This window comes from Tiliqua scincoides, chromosome 3, assembly GCF_035046505.1.
Source record: "Tiliqua scincoides isolate rTilSci1 chromosome 3, rTilSci1.hap2, whole genome shotgun sequence".
NCBI lineage: Eukaryota > Metazoa > Chordata > Lepidosauria > Squamata > Scincidae > Tiliqua > Tiliqua scincoides.
The window spans coordinates 28,832,888-28,858,399 of record NC_089823.1 but is presented as its reverse complement, the minus strand read 5'-3'; the positions used below and the strand labels follow the sequence as shown (position 1 = coordinate 28,858,399).

Sequence of the window (25,512 nt, the reverse complement as noted above, 5' to 3'; positions counted from 1 at the left end):
AAGTTCCAAATTCAATCCCACACATTTTTCCTTGAAAGGATTTCAGATAGGAGGGCTAGGAAGCATTTCTCCCTGTGACCAGACCCGATTAAATAAGTCAATGGTCAGGCTCGGTGTAAGACAGCTTCACATGCTGCCATATGCTGTAAGAATAAACTGGAAGATATTTCTGAATCTCCTGCAAGGGCTGGAACCCATATTTCTGTTCTTGTACTATGCTCATCACATTTATTACAGGTTTTACTCAGCCTTCATACTTATCTCTATACTATCTATCACTAAAGGCCCACTGCACATTTGAAGCACATTTTTATCATGAAAAAACACATCTTCAACACTTATGAGTTAGTACGATTAATGTTCAGATGATTAATGAAAACTATATATAATTGTGTTATGGCTTAAAGCACAGAATTAATAATGATCAATTCACTACAGTTGTGTCAGCTGCAGATTCAGTTTTAAATATAAAAAAAGTACTACTAGTTATTGATTTTCCTCAGTGATTTGCTATCTACATGTGACTTGCCTCTGGAAATGAACAGCCTGGGAAGAAATTTAGGTGCTAGAATTGAAAGAGAAAATTGTAAAACTTTTATCATTATGAAACAACAAAGAAAAGCAACATTGTTTTTAAAACTGACTATACTTCATTAGCCAGCTACACTATTGCTGCTAACATCTAAAACCATTTATCAGATTTGAAAGACCATTTAAATGTCTGAAGTCCTAACACTTTAAAATGAATGCAAACATTCGTATGTACTTTGGCTTTACATAAAAAGTAGCCAAGTTGCGATTCTTGAAAATGACCAGAAAGCCCACAGTGTACAAGTGCCTTTCTAGAGGTTTGGCCTTTCCCACTACCTGTGCCAGATACAAAGCAGCAGCAAGGAAGCCTTATGAGTTAGAGGCAATAACAGTACAAACTGGAGGAGGGGTGTTTGCTGCCCCCAGAGATCACAGCTTGGAACGCAGTAGAGCACTGAAGAAAAGAATATTAATGTGATCTACAACAATAGGGGCCAAAGGAGGAAGTGGTAGCAGCCAGAACTGTGGGAGGAGATAGGATGGTCATGGGGATAGGTGGATAGGATAGGTGGTGGATAGGAGTGAGTTGGGAAATCTCAGCGGTACAGATGTGGAGGAAACACTGCTAAGACAAGGAGGGATGGAGGCTGTGAGGAAGATGGTTGAAAAGGAAGAAGCTGCTTAGCAGTATAGGCTGCGCGTGTTATGGCTTTTACCAGGTGAAGATTTTTGTATGGAGCTCTTAAGAACACTGGTCACCCCTTTTACATGAGATTTACTGCAGTTGCTGGGAAGCTTTCCCTGAAACAAGGCACACGCTGCATGGCGTGCATCTAGATTTAAATGCAGGGTTTAGATTAGGCAATTCTGGTTTCCATACTAAGGGCTCATTATTTAATTCATCTGTGGAGAAATTAAGTGCAATCAATGTATGTCAATGTTGCATTAGTCGTGAGGATTGTCTTATGCATTCCTGTAACATCAGTTCCGCTGAGATAAGAACAGACCTGCATTTCTTAATCAAGGCTTATATATTTACTACAAATGGTCATGTTCTATTGATTCATCTCAATATACATTTTCCCCCCTACCTATTTCAGAAACCACAAAAACATAATTATACAAAAGATTTTCTGGATTGGCATCCTGATAGCTCAAGATGGCAGCTTGGGCAGTGGTGCCCAATCTATTTTTACCTAAGACATGGTGCTGTTATTTTGTCCAAAAATGGAATATGAAGAAACTATTAAAAATTCAATTAATCTGATATAGTTGCTACTGTGCTATAGCAAGCCACTTTGCCATGTTATTCCTTGTTATAGTTAGAACATTTCTAAGAATGTGTATTGCCATTCTGTTGAACTTCTTTCACGCATTCTGCATAAGTAAAATGTTTTTAAATGTATCCACCAGCATTCGGTTTGAGAAATGGAGACTATATTCTAATTTAAAAAAAGGGAGGTACAAAGAGTGTCTCTTTAAAATCATCAGACTGGAAGTTTCCTTTTGATCTTAATCAGTTGCCAGGTACCTTCAACTATCCTCATCTGTTGCCCTCTTCGAAATGGTCAAATGTCCTAAAACTCTTTTACATTAACTGAGAGGTTAATGTAATTATACAGCAAGAGTAAGGATAAAGTAAGTACACATTGTGGAAGAGAAGACAGAAAGGGATAAGAACTTTGGCTCTCAAACTGGTAGGTCATGACCCACCAGGAGACCGGGAAGAGGGCCCTTCTCCCTTAAAAGGAATAATCCAGAAATGGCTGCAGTGACAGCGCTACAGTGTTCGTGGCACTGGGAGTGTGGGGGGATCACAGCCACATCTGCGGATCTCCCCACTGCTCCAAACTGGTAATCATGACCCACTTCCAGTTTTGCAATCACAACCTGATCTTGTGGAGAGGGAATGTGCAGACCAGTAGAAGATGCTTGGAAGCAATAGCAGCTCCGGTTTTGGAGGGCCTAGGGTGGCACTTTGTTCAAGCTTTGAAGAGTACATGTATGCATTGGCTAATACTCCCCATGATGATATGGTGGCAGCAGTGGAAAGAGGACTCTGATCTGGTCATTTTAAGCTTTCTGGTTAGGTTTTCTGGCAGGGTACTAAATGGTGAGTATTACTAGGAGGCAAAGGGGACCAGGAAGCTGCAGTGGTCGATCTTACTTCTCCCTGCATTATTTAATAATCCTTGGATGCTCCAATGTCTGATGCAGCATTGGGGACAAGTCATCAGGGAACTGTAAATGGCACTGGGGGAAGAAGACTGTCTGCTCCTGTTACTTTGCCCCCACAATCACCTGTAAGCATTCTGATGGGCTCTATAACATGCCCCCAAAGACCCCACCTGTGGAGCCACCTCTGCTTGAAAAGCCAGCTTTGACCCTCAGATAATCTAGTGAGAGACAGGGACTTGGAATTCCTGTTCCTTCTTTCTCATCTATTCAGTTAAATATAACCTTCTATTAGATGCCCTTCTGATTCTAGTGGGGAAATATTTTTAAACAGTTTTGAAAATTAGAAGTTTGCACAAAACATCTGTGAGAATATTTTCAATTTAAACAAGTCTGGTTAGTTCACTCCATTTTGTTTGTTCACTGATGTGTCTAATTTATGTTCAATCAAAAACCTTTGCTACAGACTGGAGCAACATATTTTTTGTATTGGATGTCAGTGCAATGCAACAGATGGTAAACAGAATTTGGACACAAGTTGAACCAGGTTTACATCCAGTGATATCTACTACTTTATAAAATTATTATAATAAATTAGGTAAGAACTGAACTTAGTAAAATACCTCCATGACAACACAACCATTCTCCTAGTCTCAAATAAATGCCAATACTGTATAGGAGACAGGTGGCAATGTTTCGAAATCAGTTAAATTTTACACATCAGTTATTTAGTTTGTAATGATAACGATAATAATAAAAACAAGATTTTTACCTGCAAGATTGTCAATCTCCTTTTCCTGGAGCAGACTTACAGCATCATCATCCCCTTCTAGCATAAGCTCAGTTTCAGCATTTTGATTGACCACCGCTTGACTTCTGAAAGTTTTCTTTGACTTTACTACATCTTCTTCAGTACCTATTAAAGTTTTAGAAATATTGTAAAATCTTATTGGGTTTTTATTTAATCTCAGTAAGTCATTTTCCAGTATGAAATGAATTTATATGCTATGGTACAGAATGAAAAAAAACTTCAGAACAGCTTTTCAGAAAGTTTCAACATACGATATTTTGTTCTTATGGAGAACATTCTAGTAGTATTACAAAAACACAAAACTTCAAAATAAAAGGCTGGAATCTAATCTGATTGTGCTAACTTATCTCAATGCTGGTAGTTATCCTGTTATAGCAATCTGTAGAAGAGTACTGCAATTGACTCAGGTGAATCTGACGAACGTACAGATCAATGATAGATAAATCTTTCTTAAATAATTTTGTTCTGCAATATCAAATGTGCATTCATCTAAAAAGAAAAACAACAAACTGGGCTGCCCTGGTTTGACAGAAGCTCTTTGGCTTGGCTGTTCTTTAAATTTATCACTCGGTTGAATATACCTCCGTTTGCCACAATATACTGAGCATTTATCTAAATGAAAGTGTAGGAGACCGAAAGTTGCCCTTCAATCACTGTATCCTTTATGAATTAGAGTTCCATTTATCAAAATTATAGAAAGAAGAGGTAATGTCTCAGAGGGCTGTCTCATTACAAGGCTTATAAACACTGTCCTTACAAAGAAGTGGTTTAACACCTAACAAATCAAAAATTGATTGGGAATAGAATTTATTTGAGATAATCTATCTTCAGAAGACATGCTGTACTGAGTGCACTTCTTGGCCTCACTACCCATTCATCAGAAAATTAACAAGCAAGTTCCACAGACCACCAGATCTCCTTGGATTCTGAAATACGAAATATGTTAAAAACAGATCTGTCACAGATGTTGTAATTACATATTCCCGCACAGTTTTTTTTAAGGATTGCAAAGGAAAAATTGAAGCTGATGATTTCTAGTTTCTTTGAAACATGTGCAGTTCCAATTTCACAGATATGTTTAGAATTAAACTAAATTTAGTAGTGTTTGCAATTCTAGCACAGAGTAAAAATATCAGGCCAAGTAGTGTAAGTATGTTTCTCTAATATTTTTGTATATGGCGTATGCCACTATAAAATGCCCCAGTAGATTCTCTTTCTTCTTCAGCTTTAAGCTGAGGAGTTGCTTTACAAAACTGAAAAAAGCACTTTCTGGATAATTAACACTTCCATGAAATAAGTAATTGATTACTATGTTACACAATACAACCTTAACAGCTGAACAGAGGAAATAAGATTAACAGGAAAACACACTGATGTTTTGAATAATGGGCAAACAAAATGAAAGTCTGGACAAAGACTTTTGTAGGATGCTCAACATTTCTCAAATATGTGCATTTAGATGAGGAAATCACCTCACAATCACACTATCATTTAGATGAGTGTATCACCACTTCTTCTTTGGTATTCCCAAATAACTGCAACTCTTTGAATTTCCTGGCCTTTTTGTCCTGCTGATTACAACCTTTCTGCCAAATGACAACATTAATCTGAGAAAGTGGGCTCTAGTCCTCAAAAGCTTATACAGCAATATATTTGTTGATCTTTTAAGGTACCACAAGGTACCACTTTTCCCCTGACAGACTAAGAGCCCAATCTTGGGCTGGGCACCGCGGCTTCATGCTGCCGTGCACTGTCGCAAATGTGCCGTAAGGCACATTTGCGAGCCTCACTGCCGGGCTACCGCCCATGCTAGCCCAGTGCTGGCCGGTGCTAGGCGAGCACCCAGCCTCCGCCGCTTGGCGGTCTCACGGACCGCTGAGCCACGGCATGGTAAGCGGGGGCAGAAAGGGGGACAGGGAGGAGGCGTTCCGGGGAGCGGGGAGGCAGGCGGGTCAATCCAAGGCATTTGTGCGGGGCTCGGTGTCCTACACAAACGCCTTTACTTTACTGCTGACCTTTTGGTCAGCAGTAAAGTGAGTAGCCCCACTGCGGGGCTGCTTCCCTTACCCGGGAGAAGGGGACAAAAGTCCTCTTCTCCCGAGGTGCTGCCTGCAGTAGCATTCTCGCATTCAGGCATTCTCGGTGCCGCAGAGGCTGGGCAACTGGGGCAGCTCAGGATTGGGCTATAACATGGCCAATCCTCTGAAACTTGCTATCCTTGCTCATTCTGTGTTTACAATTACTAATATGAGTATAATTCATTCCTATAACAAAGCTACACTCATTCATTCATTATTCATTCATTCATTCATTCATTCATAGCAATTCCCAAATGACAAGACTTCCATCACATTAAAAAACCAACTGACAGCCCAATCCTATGCATGTCTACACGGAAGTAAGTCCCATTAGTGTCAATGGGGTTTACTCCCAGGAAAGTGTGGATAGGATTGGGCTGTGAGTCAGTTTATCAAGAGGAAAAGACTAGAGTTCATTAATGAACAATGGGAAAGGCTACTACAAGCAATTTCCCAAAAGAACTCTAAACAATTCTGGGCTATTGTGAATGATTCCTGCCGGCTGGCTAGTCCAGATTTGTCTATCATTGCCCTGATGGCTGGCTTAAGCATTTTCAAACCCTGTTCTTTGAGAGGGACCTGACTTGCACTGACTTTTGGGTTCTCGGTTTAAAGGATCTTCCAGACTGGCCCCCAGTCTCACTGGAGGAAGTGAAAGAACTTATTTGTACATTAAAAATAGGGATGGCCCCCAGACCAGATATGATACCAGCAGAACTTCTAAAAGTTGACCCAAATTGGTGGGAACCTTCGTAGGTGTTTCCTATGGTTGATAGAACAGGTATTATGCCAGAGTCATGGACCAATGCAACTGTGGTTCCAATTTTCAAAAAGGGTGACAGGGGAGACCCATCAGCTTGCTCTCAACAACAGGAAAATTGTACGCTAAATATTTACGTCCCAAGCTTATCTCTTGGATATCTGACCAGAAGATTCTGGGCCTAGAACAGGTAAATCTACCCTGGACCATCCTTTCATACAATTTTGAGAAATGTATTAGAAAGACAAGATTTATGTTTTATACAGCCTTTCTAGATTTAAAAGCAGCCTTTGATTCCACAGATAGGGAGATACTGTGGAGTAAATTAGAAAACCTACAAATGGACAAGAGACTACTATTCCTTATAAGGAGACTCCATCAAAACACCACATGCCAAATAAAGTGTACCTCTGTGGGGAACCTTACAAGGAAAATTATGTCAAACAAGGGAGTCAAATAAGTGTGTGTTTTGGTCCCCACCAATTTATTTACTAATGACTTGGCTCCTCTCTGACTGAGGTGGATGGGCACTGCCCCAGATTAGGATCCACTCAGGTACCAATCCTCTTACATGTGGATGATGCCATAATAATGCCTGGGACCTGTTTGGGTTTAAAACGCCTCTTGAAAAAGTGTTTGGAGTACTTGTCAGAAAACCATTTACAATTGAATATTGACAAGTCTAAAATACTTGTATTCTCCAGAACATGAAAGTCGCATAATTGGCAACTAAATGGACACAAATTAGAACAAGTTAAGCAGTTTAAATACCTTGGTCTACATTTACATTATAATCTCTCCTGGGCTATTCACCAAAAAATGGCAATTAATGCAGCTAACGTCACCTCTCAGTCTATCCCTCGCTTTTTCTATGCGAGAGGGAACCGCTACGTACCAAGAGCCTTGAAGACCTTTAATGCCAATTTTATGGAATTCTCCTTTGGATTGGGGTTTTAAACAAAGCCCTAGAGTCTGTCCAAGGTAAATTTTTGCGAAAAATCTTGGGTCTTCCAAATTGTGTAGCTTATGCAGCCTTAAGTTTAGAAACGGGTCAATCATTGTTCGAAACCAGGGCCTGGCTGATGGCCAACAAATACTGGCTCCGCATATACTACAACTATGACCCTTGCTCTATATGCTTGCTCTATATGATGTTCTTCGAATCTAATTGGCCCCTTGCTATAACCATTTTGGAAAAGAAAATTAACTCGATCGGGCTGTCTGTGGAATGTTTAGGCTCGCTTCCATATCAAGAGGCATATCAGTGCATCAAATGAAGATTTCTTGACATCAAAAGCCAGGAAGTTTATAGGATGGCAAATAGAGCATATTCCCCATTAAATCTGGAGATTCCCATATTGTATGGTCAAGTAGCCTCATATCTTTACTCGCTGCACACTTATCAAAAAGGAGCTTTCTCCCTTGCTAGATTTAATGTGATTCCGTCTGCTGTCCTGTTTGGGAAATTTTGCAAAATAGCTCATGCTAAAAGGCGATGCCTTTGTGGGTTGGGTTGCGTTGCGACCATTGTCCATTCTGTTCTTTATTGTCCCTTCTACACCAAGATCCGTCAAAAGTATCTGGATCCCATACTGAGGAGGATTTACAGATGTGGCAAAAATATGTCACCTCCTAGTCGATTCTTCTGCGGAAATAACAGATTCTGTGGCAACTTTCCTATATCAGCTCACTGAGCTGCGCAATTAAGAAGCTGATTTGCTATCTGGCTGACCAAATGTATATGTATAGTTGTAGATTTGTTTTTTTATATACCAATAAAGGATTCTATTCTATTCTATTAATTCATACCCCACTTTATCCCCCTCTTGGGCATTCACTTTTACTACTGTTTTAACTTTAAAACTGCAAATGATGGGCTATCTCAGAGCTATTCAAACGGGGGCGTTGTGACTCCCCGGCCTGAGAGCCCTGGCCTCTTCCCCCTTAAGGGGCGGGGGCGGGGGCGGGGGAAGGCAGTAACATGATCCCCAAGATTGCGTCGCTAAGCGGGGCTGCAGGGGCTGGCATGCACTCATCAGTCCCTGCAGCAGCCTTCCTGCAGGACTCCCCAGCCTCCAGAAAGTGAAAGTGAAGGTATCGCACTCCACCTCAGCAAAACCAGAACTGAAGCACGATCACTCTGCTTTCACTTTTAGAAGGCTGGGGAGCCTTGCAGGGCTCCCCGCACCCCCAGGATGCTCTGCAGGGACTGGCGAGTGCATACCAGTCCCTGCAGCCCCCCTTAGTGACACAATCCTGGGAATCGCATTGCTGCCTTCTCCCCACCCCCGCTGCCTCCCTCCCCTCCCCTGCAAGGACTTACTGTGGCCTTCAAACTCCCTGAGATTTTGAAAACCACAGGGCTAGCTAATCTGAGTTAATTGATCTACAATGCAGACTTAGCATGTCTACTGAGAACCAAGGTCAATGAATTACATGGGACTTATTCCAAGGTAAATGTGTATAGCAGAGTTCTTCAACCTGCAGGTTGCAACTGCAGTTGGGTTGCGAAGGCTCATTTGGGTGATCATTGCAACCTTTTAAAGCCTATGCAAGAGAGGGTCAGTAATGGTATTGCCTGATTCTTGAAACAATGCTGCACAGCCTCTTCTTGCTGACTTGCCCCACAGCCTAAGGCTGGCCCTGCTCAGTCTGCTACCTCACAGGGTTGTTGTGAGGAAACAAGAAGTAGGGAGAAACAGGGCAGATGGGGGAAGGGGGTGAGTGGATCGAGTCCCAGGAGTGGGGGTGGTATCAGCAGAGGGTCCCCAGTCTCATTTATTTATTTATTGAGTTGTGGCACAAAAAAGGTTGCAAACTTAAAGCTTTAGCTTTGATATTAAAAAGGGACAAGCTCTTAGATTAGAGCTGAACTTTAAAATCATTTTAACAGTTTTTCATGTTGATTCTAACACATTACATGAACATTATATTCAAGTTAAGGGAGCTTATTCTATTTCCACAGAACGTGTTCAAGATCCAGATCCAGATGCCATCCTTATTACATATTCAGCACTATAAGCATATTTAAACATATATGAGAGATATCACAGAGATACGAAAGACAAACATTTTTTGGTTGTTTAAGCGCTTTCTGGGAGTTAGATCATCTGATATCCATAGGCAAAAGAAAAGGAGAAAAACAGATCACTGCAGTTGATTTTTACTTTATGTTTGGAACACCTGAATATCTGTAGATGCAGCTTCTTCGTATTTTATTCTAACTTTAAAACTTTGACCTATAGTTATATGTGTAGTTTTATACTTGTATTCAGGGCCTTATGCAAAGACATTGCAGTTTCCTGTTTGAAACCTGAACTGGATAGAAATTCACAAATCACTTTCTCTGGTGCAGTGACAAGGAAGTCTATGGGTCTAGTGAAACAACCTATCCAGGAAAAAGTAGTTGTACACTGAAATATGTTCCAAAACTAACAGAAACTTTAGAATGACTTAAATAAGCTGCTATTTGAAAAACATACCGTCCGTTATCCTCTCTGCAGTTGTATTTGTTCCCCTACATATAGCCTACATCATTAAAATAACAATACTTATTTTCTAGGATAGTTGCATCTGATATAGTGGAGGAATGGTGCTACACTACAAACATTACCATTAAAAATAAAAGGTTAAAGATATATCATCAACTGGAATTCACTACTGCCTCTTATTCCTTCTTTGTTCTGTATAATTTTTTTCAAAGGGAATAGGAAATAGCTGTTAGAATTTCCTTCTCTCTGAAAGGCACACAAATCCTACTCAATAAATGACCTGAAACGTAAGGGCCAATCCTTAGCTTTGCATGCTGGCTCACCGTTGGCATGTACCATTGCAAACATGACATAAGGCACTTTTGTGGGCCCTAGTGCCAGTGCTAGTCCAGTGCTGGCTGGCTGGCGGGCTAGAGCTGGTGGAGCACCGGTGCTCTGTCGCTCAGCAGTCATGCGGACTACTGAGCAGCAGAGAGGTAGGAGGGGGTGTGGGGAGAGGCGGGGAGGAGGCGTTCCAGGGTGGGGGAAGGTAGAAGGAGGATGGGAAGAGGGTGAAGAGGAGGCATTCCAGGGAGAAGTGGGGCGGGAGGGATTGGGGCGGGAGGGAGGTGGGACCGGTGAAGCTTTGCTGGCCACCCAACATGGAGGCTCTTCCTTCTGCACCAACCTTTCAATTGATATAGAACTGAGTAGCCCTATTGCGCGGCTACTCACTTTACCCAGGGAAAGGGGACAAATGTCCCCTTCTCCCAAGGAGGAGGAGGCGGTGGTGTGTTGGCTATGGTGGCAGCTCAGAATTGGGCTGTAAAAGATACTATTTGCATACAGACAAAGATAGAAATCCAGATCTCACTTAAGTCAGGGGGAACTGGACCACTTATTCCATGGAACAAGGAATGCTTTCATTAAAACAAATATTCTCTGTCTCTCTCTATACACACACAGAAAGCACAATGAAACAGCGTGAACCATGAAATATAAAAAGAGAGACTTTTGAAAGTGGCATTTGGTGTGTCAAAATTTATTTTCATAACATCCATATTTTCTTCTCAAATTTCATTTAAACTTATAAATTTTCATTTGGATTCTTCAGGTCACAGCTGGTACTAGGTATGCAAGCTAAGCTTCAAAGATAACCTGCTGTGTCCATAGGCAGTTCAAGGCTACTTAAATAAATGCATACTCATAATGTGGCTGATTTCAGACATGGGTATACTTTTGAAGAGTAAAAGCAAGCAACTAAAAAAAAAAGCCCAAACACGTAACTCAGTTTCAAACAAAGGACTCAAAACATCAACAACATCCATTCGTCTTTTAAGGTCACTAATTTCATTTTAAAGATAAGAGTGGAAATAAAAGTAAAGTTTGCTTAGAAGCCACAATACAAGGTAAAAGAGAGTTCTGCTTCTTTCAGAGTTCATTCCACAGCTTACTTCAGTGAATTATAGATAAGGCAATTTATGCAGAGAGTTCCCTTTCATCTTTGAAGAGGGCTGGCAGAATGGAAAGTTAACTCATTTTAGTGTTACCTAAATGTACTGACAGGAAATTCTAATGTTTCCAAACATCTGGAAATCAGCTTCATGGGATGGTGATTTCTTTGCTTAAAGAATGCCTTTTCATATACCGTCTTTTACAGCTTTATGTGGCTCCTAAAAGAGTGTTTTGACATAACTAAAGTCTGTCTGCTTCACAATAAAATGCTGTATTTAATTTAAAAAATGTTTTAGACAATAAAGATGTTTTTGTGAAGTTCTTCTTTCCTAGACACTTATACGATGTTTCTCTTTACTTTAAGTATCTTATTTGGTGTTACTCTTTAGTATAACATCTTAAATCTCTATTCTAGTTTTATAGTTAAAGGTGCTAATTAGTTAAGTCTTAAAGAGACATTGTATTTATTACAAAAAATATAGAACAAAGGCAAGAAAGTTACAAATGTTCTGCTTTTTCCTTTAGCAGAGTTAAGATTTTTGATGAATGTTTATTATTAATATTTAGTACAGCAAGGTATATGCAAAATGGCTTTAGTTGGAAATTTATTTAAAATATGTTAAGTCATGTGGCACCAGCAGGGATTTGGAAGCAATGTCTTTGTGCCTTGAGCTCCATGCCACCAGGACAGTTCACAGCCAGAGGGAACTGCAGACATGATCCTTACTGTTCTGCCTTCACCTCTGATAATATTTGGAAGGTCCATTGCAGATTATCAGCCCTGCCTGATCAGGTGACTGGAGTAGCTAATATAGGCCCTGTACCATTACTACTTCCGACTTGGCTTCCTAGTCTGATCTACTTGTCAGCTGATGCACTTGTTCTATGACTTACCCATGCTGCAAACTTTGCACTGTCCCACTATTCCTGAAGCTCTGCTTTATCTCTCCTCACCTGAAGCTCTGCTAAGCACTGCTTAAAGTGTTATCTTGCCAAAAGCCTTGCCTGAATGGCTTACTGAGATGCTAGCTCACCTGTCCAGGGGCCATGAGCTCAGTGACCAGTAACAGTTCAAAAAGCCAATGAAAGTGGAGCTCTAGATTATCTTTGATTTTTACAAAATGTCAACTACTAGATATTCTAAATAATATGCTTGGTGATACATTTAGCCTGTTCCTTGTTCTACAATGTAATTAATTCATTAGATGTCCCCATAAACACATGCAGGCCAAACTGATTTTGATTGGACTACTAGATCTTCTGTCTCGCAGGTACGAAGAAAGTCCTCAACTAACTGCACTGGGTGTATTGTCTTGAGCAAGAATACCATGATTTCTCAGGCTTGGGCAAGAATAATTACCTCTCTACTCTGTATATCAGATTTACAGCACAATATCCTATGCACATTTACTCAGAAGTAAGTCCTACTTATTTCAGTGGGACTTACTGTCTTGTAAGAGTGCGCAAGACTGCAGCCTTAGTTCTGTAATCATCTGATAGCCCAATCCTATGCATGTCTACTCAGAAGTAAGTCCCTTTAGTGTCAATGGGGCTTACTCCCAGAAAAGTGTGGATAGGATTGGGCTGTCAGTCAGCACATAAATACACAATGGATCCTATTTGCCCACTGGAAGAATTAAATAGAGATACCATTTTTGGAGGGTGGGGATCACAATTGCTTGTGTTTAAGACCCCCATATGATTGCTTAGTATTTCTAGGGTGTGCTTATGACTGTGGTGATCTCATTGGATCTAATGCCGACTATCGTTAATAAATATGACAATATGTAGCAAAGTATTATATACTCATTCCAAAGACCCTGTGGACTCTTCTGCTAAATCTTGGATACAAATAAAATGAAGTTAAAGGGGTGATTGTCCTGTGTGGATGACTTTGCTATAGTTATGAGAAGGTGTAAGACATAGTGCTGCAATGTTGACCAATTAATTTAACTGATTAACCTTTTACTTTTCTGTGAATTAATTAAAAATAGTGTTCAATTAACTAGGAGATGGCCCCAGCCTTTTACAGCTCAAAGTCTTTTATGGTTTTGGGACTGAGTCAGTTTAACAATGTTAAAAGTTGTTTGCTCTCTTTTATTTCCAGTATTCTTCCTCCTAGGAACTGGGAGATTACCCCAGAGGCCCATGTAATGTTGCAGTCTCTGGATCTTTCAGTCCTCCAATGGAAGGAATTCTCAGAGGCAGCAGAGACCAACTCTTTTGTGCTCCTCTTATCACTGCTAAAAGTTCAAAAGGAATGCAAGAGAATTATACTCCACTGCCACTGGCTCTCCTCACCTACCAGGAAGTGAGGGATCATCTCAGAGGCTCCTGCAACATCACACTGATGGGCTCAAAGGCCTGAAGGTTGTGCTGTACTCCATCTATCGGCCTGCAGTTCAGATGGGTGTATGAAGATGCTTGTGATAAGGAATAGAAGGAAACCAATGGGCTGAGGGCACACAAAATCTGCAGCTGGACCTGGGCTGGTATAAACCATGTGAGCTTCTCAGAAGCATCTGTCTGATCACTGTTAGCAACTCATTGAAATCCATGTGTAATTATTTATGAGTATTAATGCAATATGGCTGTATACATATTGTACATAAAGAGAAAGGTGTATCTAAAGATAATGAAACATTCTTTAAAATTTGTATAGACTATTGTGCATTGCATTTGATACTACTACATTTTGTGTAAACTCCTAGTTTACGTATGTGCAAATTTATGGACGTTAAATCAATTGACTAAAATTCAGAGAATTCAGTCCCAATAAAAACTACTACAATACATAATTTGAATATGTGCTGGAGGCCTCTTATGGAGACCTCACAGTGGAGGTCTCACAGTGGAGACCATTTGTGGAGGCCTCTATAACTACCTTCCCACCACTGGATGCAGCACACAGCCCACTGGCATGGCTACACCAAAGCTGGAAGTTGGATAGGATTTGGCCCTTAATCCCAAATACAGATGCGCAGCCCTTTGCGATATACCAGTCTGAGCTGGGATTGCATATCTGACGACCATGTGTGGTCACGTGGTTGTCGGGGGGGGGGTCACACAGCGCCACCTTCTGAATGAGAGAGAAGCTCTGCTCCCTTCCCCTCACCTCTGGAGGGTTGTCTGAGACTCCCAGAGGCAGTTTATGTCCAAGCACTGCCTTTGTAAGGCCAAGACTGAGGGAAATCGTGTCTCTCGTGCAATTTCCGGTTTCTTCCATGAAACTGGAAGTTGTGCGAGAGACGCGATTTCCCTCAGTCTGAGCCTTGCAGAGGTAGCGCTCGGATGTGCGCTGTGTCTGGGAGGCTCAGTCGACTCTCTGGAGCAGAGGGGACATCTATCTTCTCTATGGAAGGTCCACAATGTGTCAAGCGCTGCATGTTGACAGGGATCACGGTCCCGATCCCCATCGTTAAGTGGCACATGACTGTATAGTTGAGCAGGTCTTTGGAACTCCAAGTAAATCTTGCCCCTTTGTCCCAAAATTCAAAATGGCATCCTTGATTAATGTTCACATGCATACAGGATTTGGGGGGGGGGTAATGCCCACAATATCCCTCAATGAAATCCTGTTCTTTTAAATGAACTACCAAATGGAGCAGGATTTTTTTCATTCAAAGGTTTAAAAAAGAACAGTATAGAAATGGGGATGGGACAGACATTATCTATAAGAGAAATATAAAGTGATCTTTATTTGAATGCTAATTAAATAGAAGGGATGTGACTATTGTTATGTGCCACACAAAAACTGAAAAAGGCCCTTTAAGGGCATTCTCTAAAAATCAAAAATTATTATTGCTGCTTGCTTTCAAAATCTAACAATATCTGAGTTCACTTATTCCAAACATAATTTCATCTTACTGTTTTCTCGAATGAAGATACCAAACACAAGCTGTTATCTTCATTTGCAGAGGTGAGGTACTTAAGAAAATTCCATATTGTAACGGTCAAACAGAGCAATGACATCTGACCTTGTAAGCTGTTTTTGTCAATGGAAATCTCATGAGCATTCAGATAATTTGACCCATATTGTACACCTCTTTCATTAGTTAACATCATGTCTTAAGTTGCAGACATTTATTATATAGTACAGCTATAAATACAGAGGTGATCACTTAAAGTGATCACTTGTGATTAAGTGCCCTTATATTACAGAATACTGAGAATGAGAAAATGACAAGCAGTGAAAACTATATTAATAATCACTATTTCTGAATACGCTTAACAAAGAATAGTTATAACTGCTATTTCCCTAAATAAAACAAATAGCTACTGCTTGGTGGAAAAGGACATCAAGGACACTTGCAAGAAAGAGAATTGGATCAATATTAACGTGATTTTCATTTCATGCTTCCCCAACTCCAGTAAGCTGACAATATACTCTGATTATGTGAACTGTCTGTGAGTAACACAGAAAAGGTTATTAGAGCAAGAGGTGGAAATGGAATGCACTTTTTATATTGACAGGTTTGCTAATAGAGTGTACTGACTTTCAAAGCCAGGAAATGTGTTTTCACAATTTGATTTTCACAGTGCTCCCCTACCACTTCGAAATGCTAGTTCAAAATATTTGTTTTTAAAGCAACCACATTATGTTTATAGATGAAAACTTATTATATTTTACTACCAAGGCATTTATAAAATGCAACAATTTAAAAAATGCAATTAAAAATGCAATTTAATGTGATTAAATCTGCAGTGTGACCTTAGCACTTGCAATGTGCTAAGTTACTAAGAAGTAAATATAATAATTCTCTTTATTGAGAACAGAAATTCTTTTGAAATAGAATATGATAAGACTTGCTTTAAGGTTACATGTACCATTCTTGTTAAGTTTAGAATCTTTGTGAACAGGTTTTTTTTTGGTGTGTGTGGGGGGGATTAACATATAACAAGAAAAATAAAGTTCAGCACTCTTACCCACCCAAGTTCGGCCCATCACCAGACTGAGTGATACCTGTCTTGCATCTTCTTTGGGCTCTCTTGTGGCTTCATTTAAAAAAAAATGGTAGACTTAATCTATGATAAGTACAGTGATTTGGGAAGTAAGGGGCTTTCTCTGAAGATTGCAGCCTGAGGGCCCAATCCTATCCAACTTTCCAGCACCAGTATAGCCTCGGTGCAGCTCTGAGGTAAGGGAACAAATGTTCCTATACCTTGAGCAGGCCTCTGTGACTGTTTCCCCACAACAGGAGGAAGTGCATACCCCACTGGCACAGCTGCACTGACACTGGAAAATTGGATAGGATTGGGCCCTGAATCTCTAAAATTTTGAGGTGCCAAGTTGGAAGTGAATTATTTGTCCCATGGAAGGAAATATACACTACATTTCTAAAACAGAAACAACTTGTGGGTTGTGCGTTTTCCCCTTTCAGTTGCTTTCAAACGTTTTTCAGGCTATTTACCACACAAAAATCCCAGTGGATGGTATTTTTGCAGATAACATAATAACAGAAACTTTTTTTTTTGCACCACAGTCATTACCGTAAATGGTTCACTTTGCTATATGTTGCGCACTAATTTCACCTTTCTCTATTCCAACTTCATCCATCTCAGATAATTCATAAATCAGGGGGATATGTGAAAATGAAGCGATTGGAAGACATGGTAATGACCATGCTGGTAGCCTTAGTTAATTTGTTGTTCATAAAAACAATTTCCCTGGAGTGGCAGACAGCTAACTCAAATAACCTTCTTCAAAGAAGACCTACCTAATGGATCAAGGTAGCTAATGTATCCATCCTTAAAACTAAGACAAATTGGAAATGGGAAAATGTTTTTTTTTAAATAAAATGTCCACAACATGATGTGGCAAAAGAGAAATGGATAAGCCCTCCCCCGTCTAGTTCTTGGCACAGCGACAGACCTCCACAGCCCTGCGCCTGGGGCAAAGGTCCGTGATGGCGCCCCCCGCGAGCTGTTTCCGGCCTCCCCCCCGCACAAAAATCCAATCCCCTGTCTTGCTCCTGCAGTATGAAGCAAAGGCACTTAAACCCAGCCCACTGTGGGACAGGGAATGTGGAGATAATAAACATTGGTCTATAACAGGAGTGCCCAAACCCAGCCCTCGGAGATCTCCAATTCAGCCCACAGGGAGCTCCCAGTCTCCAATGAGCCTCTGGCCCATTGGACAGTTTCTGGAGCCCACGTTGGCCCAACACGACTGCTCTCAGTGCAAGGGCCGACTGTTCAACCTCTCACACAAGCTGCGGGTCGAGGGTTCCCTTCACGGCTTGCTGTTTTACAACTGTGAAGCAGCAGCAACAGCAGAGAAGGAAAGGCCGGCCTTGCTTTGCGCAACGCCTTCTATAGGCCTTGAGCTACCGCAAGACCAGCATTCAATCATATAAGTTCCATCTCTAATATATTCATTTATGCAAATTTATTCAAATATGAAATGTGAATTAATTCTTTTTTCCTGGCCCTCGTCACAGTGTCAGAGAGATAATGTGGCCCTCCTCCCCATAAGTTTGGACACCCCTGGCCTATGTTTTCTCCACAGACCAGCAGTTCCCAAACACTCCAGGTGTTTGGGAACCACTGTAAGTTCCGGCGGCGGGCGGGGGGGGGGGAGGCAGTTCAATTGCTGTGATTGTGCCGCTGCCGAGTGTAAAATTTATTTTTACTTACCTGAAGCAGTGCCGGCCTCCTAGGGGGTTCTGCCTCCAAACAGCTAAAAACAGTCATTTCTTGTTTTGCAACAAAAACCAGAAGTGGCCATTTTTTTACTATTATTAGCTCTTTGGTGGCATGGGAAGCCCTGCAGAGTGCTCCACAGCCTCCACACCTGCCCTGGAGGCAGATGCTGACTCAGGTAAGTAATCGTTTTGCTGCCTTCACCCTCCCCCGCCCCTTAAGGGGGCAAGGCAGGACTTCCCGGTCATAGTTCCCCTGTTTAGGAACCTCTTCCATAGACCAATGCAACATCACATTACAACAGCACCAGCCCTGCTGGTAGCCATGACTGCTGCAATACATGGTAGCCTGGTGGACTTAGCTCATAGTTGGCTCCTACAATATACATCCTTTTAAGTGTTTTGTTAAAACCCTACTTCTCATTCAGTTTTTTAGGGAGTGTAATGCTTGGTTGGTGGTAGTTGAGTGATAATTGCTGAACTTATTACCGTGTTATACTTTATGAAATGTTGTAAGCTGCCTTTGTGACCTCTTTGAAGGTAGAAAGGTAGGATATGAATAAACAAAATAAACCTACAACATTATGCTGCATTTCCCCAACCCTAAAATCCATTTGGCTGAAGCTGGCCAATCCCCCATCCCCTGTCTCCGTGCATGTTGCTTTTCTCCAGCAAATACCAGTTTGGGGATCACTGAACATTCTCAATTTGCATTACCCTCTATTTTTTCTCTCCTTTTCTTTTAATTGATGAACTTAACCACTTCTGCTAACTAGGGAGTTTGCCAAGTATATAGGAACCACCATCTTGTCTGTGGATGGCCAAGTTTCATATACAAAGTGATAGGCAGTTAACCACCAGGGTTTGCTATTAGTATATGATGATATGGAGACAAGACCTTTTTTTTCCTCACATACCCAGTATAGTCATTTGAATATATTTAGCCCTGTAGTAGAGTACTGTATAGAGCACAACAGAACAGTCCTTTGAGTATAGAGACAATGTAATATCTTTGAAAAACAAGTAGACTTCAAATGAAGATGCATAGTTATGCACAATAAATGGAGTCACAAATTACATAAAAAAAGAGAAGATTGTGCAAAACTAATCTTGTGAATTTCCAAGATACATCCCATTTCAAACCAACTTCCCAACCCTAAGGTGCTGGTATTTAGAGGGCACCAGGGCTCTCACAGATTTTGGGTTAAAATACAGACTTAGATAAGTGGACAAAAAACTTGAAAAAAAACTGGTCTTTCAGTGAAGCAGAATGGTTTGCATGCCTGTTTTTCATTGCTTCCTCTGAGATCACCGCATTTAGACTGGATAACAGAAGAGAGTTATTTGATGACATCTGGAAGCCCTTTACCACTGAATACACATTTTAAAAGAGCTCGTCACTGTAATATCTAGATTAGGATCTACATAATTTCTGTCCATGAAGCGGATGCTGCTCCTTAAAAGTTCCAGAACTATACTGTCATCTTGTACTTATATAAAAGTTAAAGCTCAGCATGAAGTGAACTAAGAATGTTATGAAGTTATGGTCTTCATGATTTCCCCTCCTCTTTTCCTTATACATGTTTCTATTAAAAAGAATTTGATTTCTTTTTGCAGTAGAAATATATATTATTTACTTGTAAGAAAGTGCACATATACAGGTGGAAATTTTAGGCATTTTTTGGTAGATTATCAATGCAATTAAATTTCTTTATCTTGTAATGCTCTTTAATAACCACTACTGACTCAAATTGTAAGTCTTAAGATTGCAAAGGCACAAGCAGCTGATAAATGAAATTAACAAACAAATTGAGGCTATCCATTTGCAAAGAGAATCCATGGTGTGCAATTTTAAAAAGGATGTGTATGAATTGAGTTGAAAAATGCTTTGTGTGAGTAGAAGGCACTTCTGCTTCTGCAAGCCCTGTCCCAGATTTCCACTAAACATAACTTACTGATGTAATGCACTGCACCCCAGTTCAAATCACGCTAGAGGACTTCCCAAATTTTAGGTGCTGATATTTAGGGGGAACTGGGGACTGCTGTCGGAAGAAAGGGGTGGGAAAGAACCATCACATAAACAAATCTCACACATAATAGCATAGTGGTAAATGTTTACATGCAGGAATTCATCATGACACACACACCCAGGAAAGTGCCATGAAGATAAACAACAAAAATCCCTTTAAGAGTGCAATCCACACTTGTTGCTTGACTGGCTGAGACCCCTTGAGGTTGACTAGGAGAGTTGCAAACATGCTACAAAGCTCATTTGCAACCACTCTCGAGCTGACTAGGTAGGTGTGAGGATGTGCGCTGGCCCGCTGACAATGGATCCAGGCCGAGAGAGGGTAAGTTCACACCGGCCAAGGGTGTGAAAATCCCTGAAAGTCCCTTTTCCTTGCCAGTTTGCCTGCAACTCCCCAAAGCGACCCTCCCTGCACTTTGGGGCTTTTAGAGAAAGGGCACTGGGCCACAATCCTATCTACACTTTCCTGGGAGTAATTCCCACAAAGAGAGTCTGGTCCAACAAGAAGCTGACGGAACATACCAAGATCCAGGTCTACAGAGCTTGCATCTTGAGTACACGTCTGTACTGCAGTGAGTCATGGACTCTTTGCTCACAACAGGAGAGGAAACTGGACGCTTTCTACATGCGCTGCCTCCGGCGCATCCTCAGCATCACCTGGCAGGACAAAGTTCCAAACAACACAGTCCTGGAACGAGCTGGAATCCCTAGCATGTATGCACTGCTGAAACAGAGACACCTGCATTGGCTCGGTCATGTCGTGAGAATGGATGATGGCCGGATCCCAAAGGATCTCCTCTATGGAGAACTCGTGCAAGGAAAGCGCACTACAGGTAGACCACAGCTGCGATACAAGAACATCTGCAAGAGGGATCTGAAGGCCTTAGGAGTGGACCTCAACAGGTGGGAAACCCTGGCCTCTGAGCAGCCCACTTGGAGGCAGGCTGTGCAGCATGGCCTTTCCCAGTTTGAAGAGACACTTGGCCAACAGACTGAGGCAAAGAGGCAAAGAAGGAAGGCCCATAGCCAGGGAGACAGACCAGGGACAGACTGCACTTGCTCCCGTTGTGGAAGGGATTGTCACTCCCGAATCGGCCTTTTCAGCCACACTAGACGCTGTTCCAGAACCACCATTCAGAGTGCGATACCATAGTCTCTCGAGACTGAAGGTTGCCAACATGGGGGTGCTATCCCATCCACACTTACCTGGGAGTAAGCGTCATTGACTATAATGGGGCTTTCTTCTGAGCAGGCATGCATAGGATTGGGCTCTGGGGGTGCTATCCCATCCACACCTTCCTGGGAGTAAGTCCCATTGACTATAATGGGGCTTACGTCTGAGCAGACATGCATAAGTTTCTTCCTTGGAGTTTTTTCTTTTGCCACTTATTCCTACGTTGAAACATTATACTCTATTTAAAGATCTAGTTCAATGTTTCTCAAACTGTGAGTCGGGACCCACTAAGTGGGTCACGAGCCAATTTGAGATGGCTCACCATTCATTTCAATGTGCATTTTATTTTTAATAGACCTGATGCTACCATGGCATTTGGTAGAAATGCGTTTGGGGAAATGTTACAGATATGTACTTTTAACAGGCTATTATATATATGCCTTTAACAATGATAGTCAATGGGTTTTCCTGGGTAAGTATGGAAAGGATTGCAGCCTTTGGGATGTTTGGGTAATTTTTTTAAACAGATCAGCAACTGCTTGGGAGGATTAGGAAGGTTGTTCTTTACTTTAAATATTTTTTAAACTTATACTTATGGTAAACTTTTAATTTTATTGATTTGAATTGTCATATGAGGGGTGTTAAAAATTTTCCTGCTTGATGATGTTACTTCTGGCCATAACACCACTGCCAGTGGGTCCTGAGAGATTGTCATTATAAAAAGTGGGTCCTGGTGCAGAAATGTCTGAGAATTAGAGATCTAGAAAACTAGAAATGAAGTCTAGCTCACTCTGCAAAATTCCTGGAGTGGGTTGCAAGTTTTAAAATATCATGAGCAAGACATTAACATATGCTCTGGGCAAATTTCTAAGTTTGCCTCCTGCTGAGTTGGATTCTTCTTTTTAGCTTTGATCCTTTGAAAAAAAGTTTTAGAAGTTGCATCTGAGAGTTATTGTGGATGACATCATTGCTGCTACTGTGGGACAAGTCCTGGAAGTCTGCCCCTTCCCAATCTTCCTCAACTACACCCCTGCTTACTCTTCTCTGGATCAAACCTATTATGTCTATGATGTTGGATGGTGTAGATCTACATCCGTTTAAATTTAGGATCCTAAATTCATTAGTCAAATGCACATGGATTTTCCATATCTTCTAAAGGATCTATATAACAGAACAAAACAGTCAATACTGGTGCTCGGTTGTAGGGGCCCTGGGGCAAAGCACTGTACTGGACCTCTCATGGAACTGTAGTGGAACCAAAAGTGCAATGGGTACTACTGTTGAAGGTTCAGAAGTGCTATGGCTAGATGGGCCCTCCAGTGCGTGTGGACAAACAGCCAATGCCCAATATGGCTAAATTCTGATGCCATTCCTGAAGACAATGCTTCCTCAGATTTGGAACAAAAGCTAGTGGTTTTGAAATACTGTTTAGTCATCGTCTCCCATAAAAATCTCATTTCGTTGTTAGATCTGATGGGAACGTCTTGCTCTTTAAACATCATCTTTAAAGTTTAAGTTATCAGCTATAAGGAGCACAGCTTTTTCTACAGCTATACCATACCACAAACGGAGATAATTCAAGAGTGACTTCTTGATTGCAAAATTGTAGATGATCATGTTGGTCCTAGAAGAGAAGTCCACAATCCAAATTAGGGCAGATATCTTTATTAGGACCATATTGTTAGGCAGGACCTAATGAAGACATTAACTCTACTTTGAACTATGGGCTTTTCTTCTAATGGACAAATACAATCACCTATGATTTTGAAAGTACTACAATTGATCCCCCAGAGGAGAGAGGCTTTTGAATTGAGAAGAAAAATGTTTCTACCATCAGACAATGGGATTTTATTTTTCAGGGGTGAAAACACCACCATCACCAGTTTTGCTTCCAATTTGGCTGTAGCAGACTTTCAGTCATATCATCTTAAATTTCTCTCCTGCTATGAGAAAATAAAGTCAATCTTGCTGTTCTGCTTTTTTCCTGTTCTGCCTTGGAAAGATTTGCGCTTTAAGTTAGCACTGGAGACTGAATTGAGTTAATTTATAGACTGTATATTTCTAAAATATGGTGGAAGGGAGGTTCCATTATTTGTTGCTTATTTCTTTTGTCTAAGCAGCCCTGTGGATGTTTACTAAAACTGCCACCCCCTGTAATGGAAGATCAGAAGATCATCAGGTGGATGATGTGGTGTTGACAGTGATTTCATGCTTTGACAGCTGGTTGACAGGCTCTGGGAAGGGCAGGGCTGGGTCCACAGCTGCAATCAATCAAGGCCAATGGAGACTCTGATGGACAATTGAGCTTTATTTGACCTTGATGGGACTTTGAATGGAAATGGACTGAAGAGATGGCTCACCTGAGCCTAATCTGGACTTAACAAGGGGCTAACAAGGTAGCTCACAGGTGAGCTGCATTTTGGATTATGAGACATCCAAGGATAAAAGGCAGCTTCAGAAGGAGACAGAGCTACCAGAGGGAGACACAGAGGGTCTACCTGACCCAGAGGGAACCAGACCAAGAGGGCTACCTGACCCAGACCTATGGGAGAAGGGGACTGCCAGGACCCTGCTGGAGGAGACACTCTGCTGGAGAGGAGGGACTCTGCTGCAGAAGACAAGACTGGGAAAACTAGACTGTGCTTCGGAGACTGTATTGGACTTGGACTGGAGGCTTCAGACCTTTACCCACTAAGTTAAGTGGAGTTTTGGGTAGGGGAAAGCCTCTGGACAAGAGGAATTGCCGGGAGTGTGTTTGTAGCAATAAATTCTTGTTAATTGCTCAACTGATAAGGAGTTCTGCATTTCTTTGCACACCACAGCTGTTGTTCTTGGAAAAGGAGGGCGTTAATTAGCCAAAAAGTGGGCATTAGAAGGCAGTTGAAATATTCGGATGGGACACCCCCTTCAGAGATTGATTCAAGTTTGCATAAACTACCTCCATAATTTGATTTTGCAAACAGCAGACTGTTGGAGAACCTAAAAGATCTCCCCATGTCTTTCCTTCCCATCTTCCTTGATGAATAACTATCTTCAATGTGAATGTTTCCTGTTTAAACCATGCTACTTTTTGATAGGTCCTAGTACAGGCAGTGGTGTAGCAAATGCAGGATGGGGATCGGCCCACCCTGGGTGCCAACCATAAAAGAGGGTGTAATGTATCTTTCTCTCCAATGACACATTACTTGCCTATGAGAGATGCAGAGCCATCTAGGTCCACTGTACCTACTGTACTCTCTGTTAGCCCTCACCCTCTCCTCTGGGCCCCTCTCTTCCTTTGGGGAGGGTGGGTACTTGAAGGGCGACCAATTACTTCACATACCTACAAAGAGATTCTTATTGGCTGACCTTAAGTTATGAAATTCTCATTCCTTAACAGTTTACCAAAATACAAGCCTGAGGTCCTCTCCATAAATATAGCTAGTCACAACTCACAATACAATTATGTGCGTGTAATTCCATATGGTAAATCATTTACGTAAGCAGCTCCTACGTGATTCAGAATTGTTCTGACCTTGGTAAATTTTACATATAATATTAGCAAAATTGTACTTTTAGAAAAAAAAACTATCCTCTGGAGGATGTATGACAAGAATGTGTCATAAAAATAAATATTTTGTTAATGGGGGGGGGGGGAATCACCCATTGTACTAAACTAACAGCAATTAAACTTTGTACATTTGCTGTACACACCTTTAGGGAGATGCATTTTACAAAGCAAAGAATCAGATGTTTGACTAAATAGAAATAAACATTATCTCTTCTAGTTTATGGACCCTCAAGACATCTTGACTTTCACATTTTTTTTTTGTCTTTTATCTTACTACTCAACACCCAACACTCCTTCACTGGAACAGGTGCAAAGCTGCAAACATATTTGCCATTTCAAGATTTCCCTGTTTCTTGATGACTGAGCGTCATACTGTTACTGTAGGCATCCACTATCAATACTGATTTAAGTCTAGATTGGTTAGTATGTACTCTTTTATTCATCAAGGTCATATCTTGATGGTTCTGCAAGCTTAGATAAATCAGGTGTTAAGCAGGCACATCTCCAAGCAACCTAGAAATTCTCTCATCTGCAGAGCTCAGCATATATTATTATTTATTGCCAAAGAAATGACTGATTAATTTTGTCATCTTTGCTCTGTGTTTTTTGCTCGGCTGAAGCTGCCTGCCCTCGTCTGCAATGCCCGATCAGACCTATTTAAGCTGATGCCTTTGATCGTAGACACAGAGGAGCTTGCTGACTTAGGCTTTGACTAAACATTCTGTTGCTGCAACATTTATGTGCAAACTCTTAAATGATAACTGACAGTCAATGTAGATAAGAAAAACTACTGAGATGTTTTCCACTGTGAAATGCCTACTCAAACAGTAGTACTACT

At 41.1% G+C, this 25,512-nt stretch overlaps 1 protein-coding gene across 9 annotated transcripts in view; it reads right to left on the bottom strand.

The window, feature by feature from the left end:
• The window catches only part of NBEA (neurobeachin), a 472,923-nt gene that overhangs the window by 183,359 nt on the left and 264,052 nt on the right, over positions 1–25,512 (bottom strand). For all 9 annotated transcript variants that reach the window (XM_066621990.1, XM_066621993.1, XM_066621995.1 and 6 more), the window contains one exon: positions 3,479–3,622. In XM_066621990.1, the coding sequence (XP_066478087.1) occupies positions 3,479–3,622 (144 nt within the window). The remainder of the gene's footprint in view (positions 1–3,478; positions 3,623–25,512) is intronic.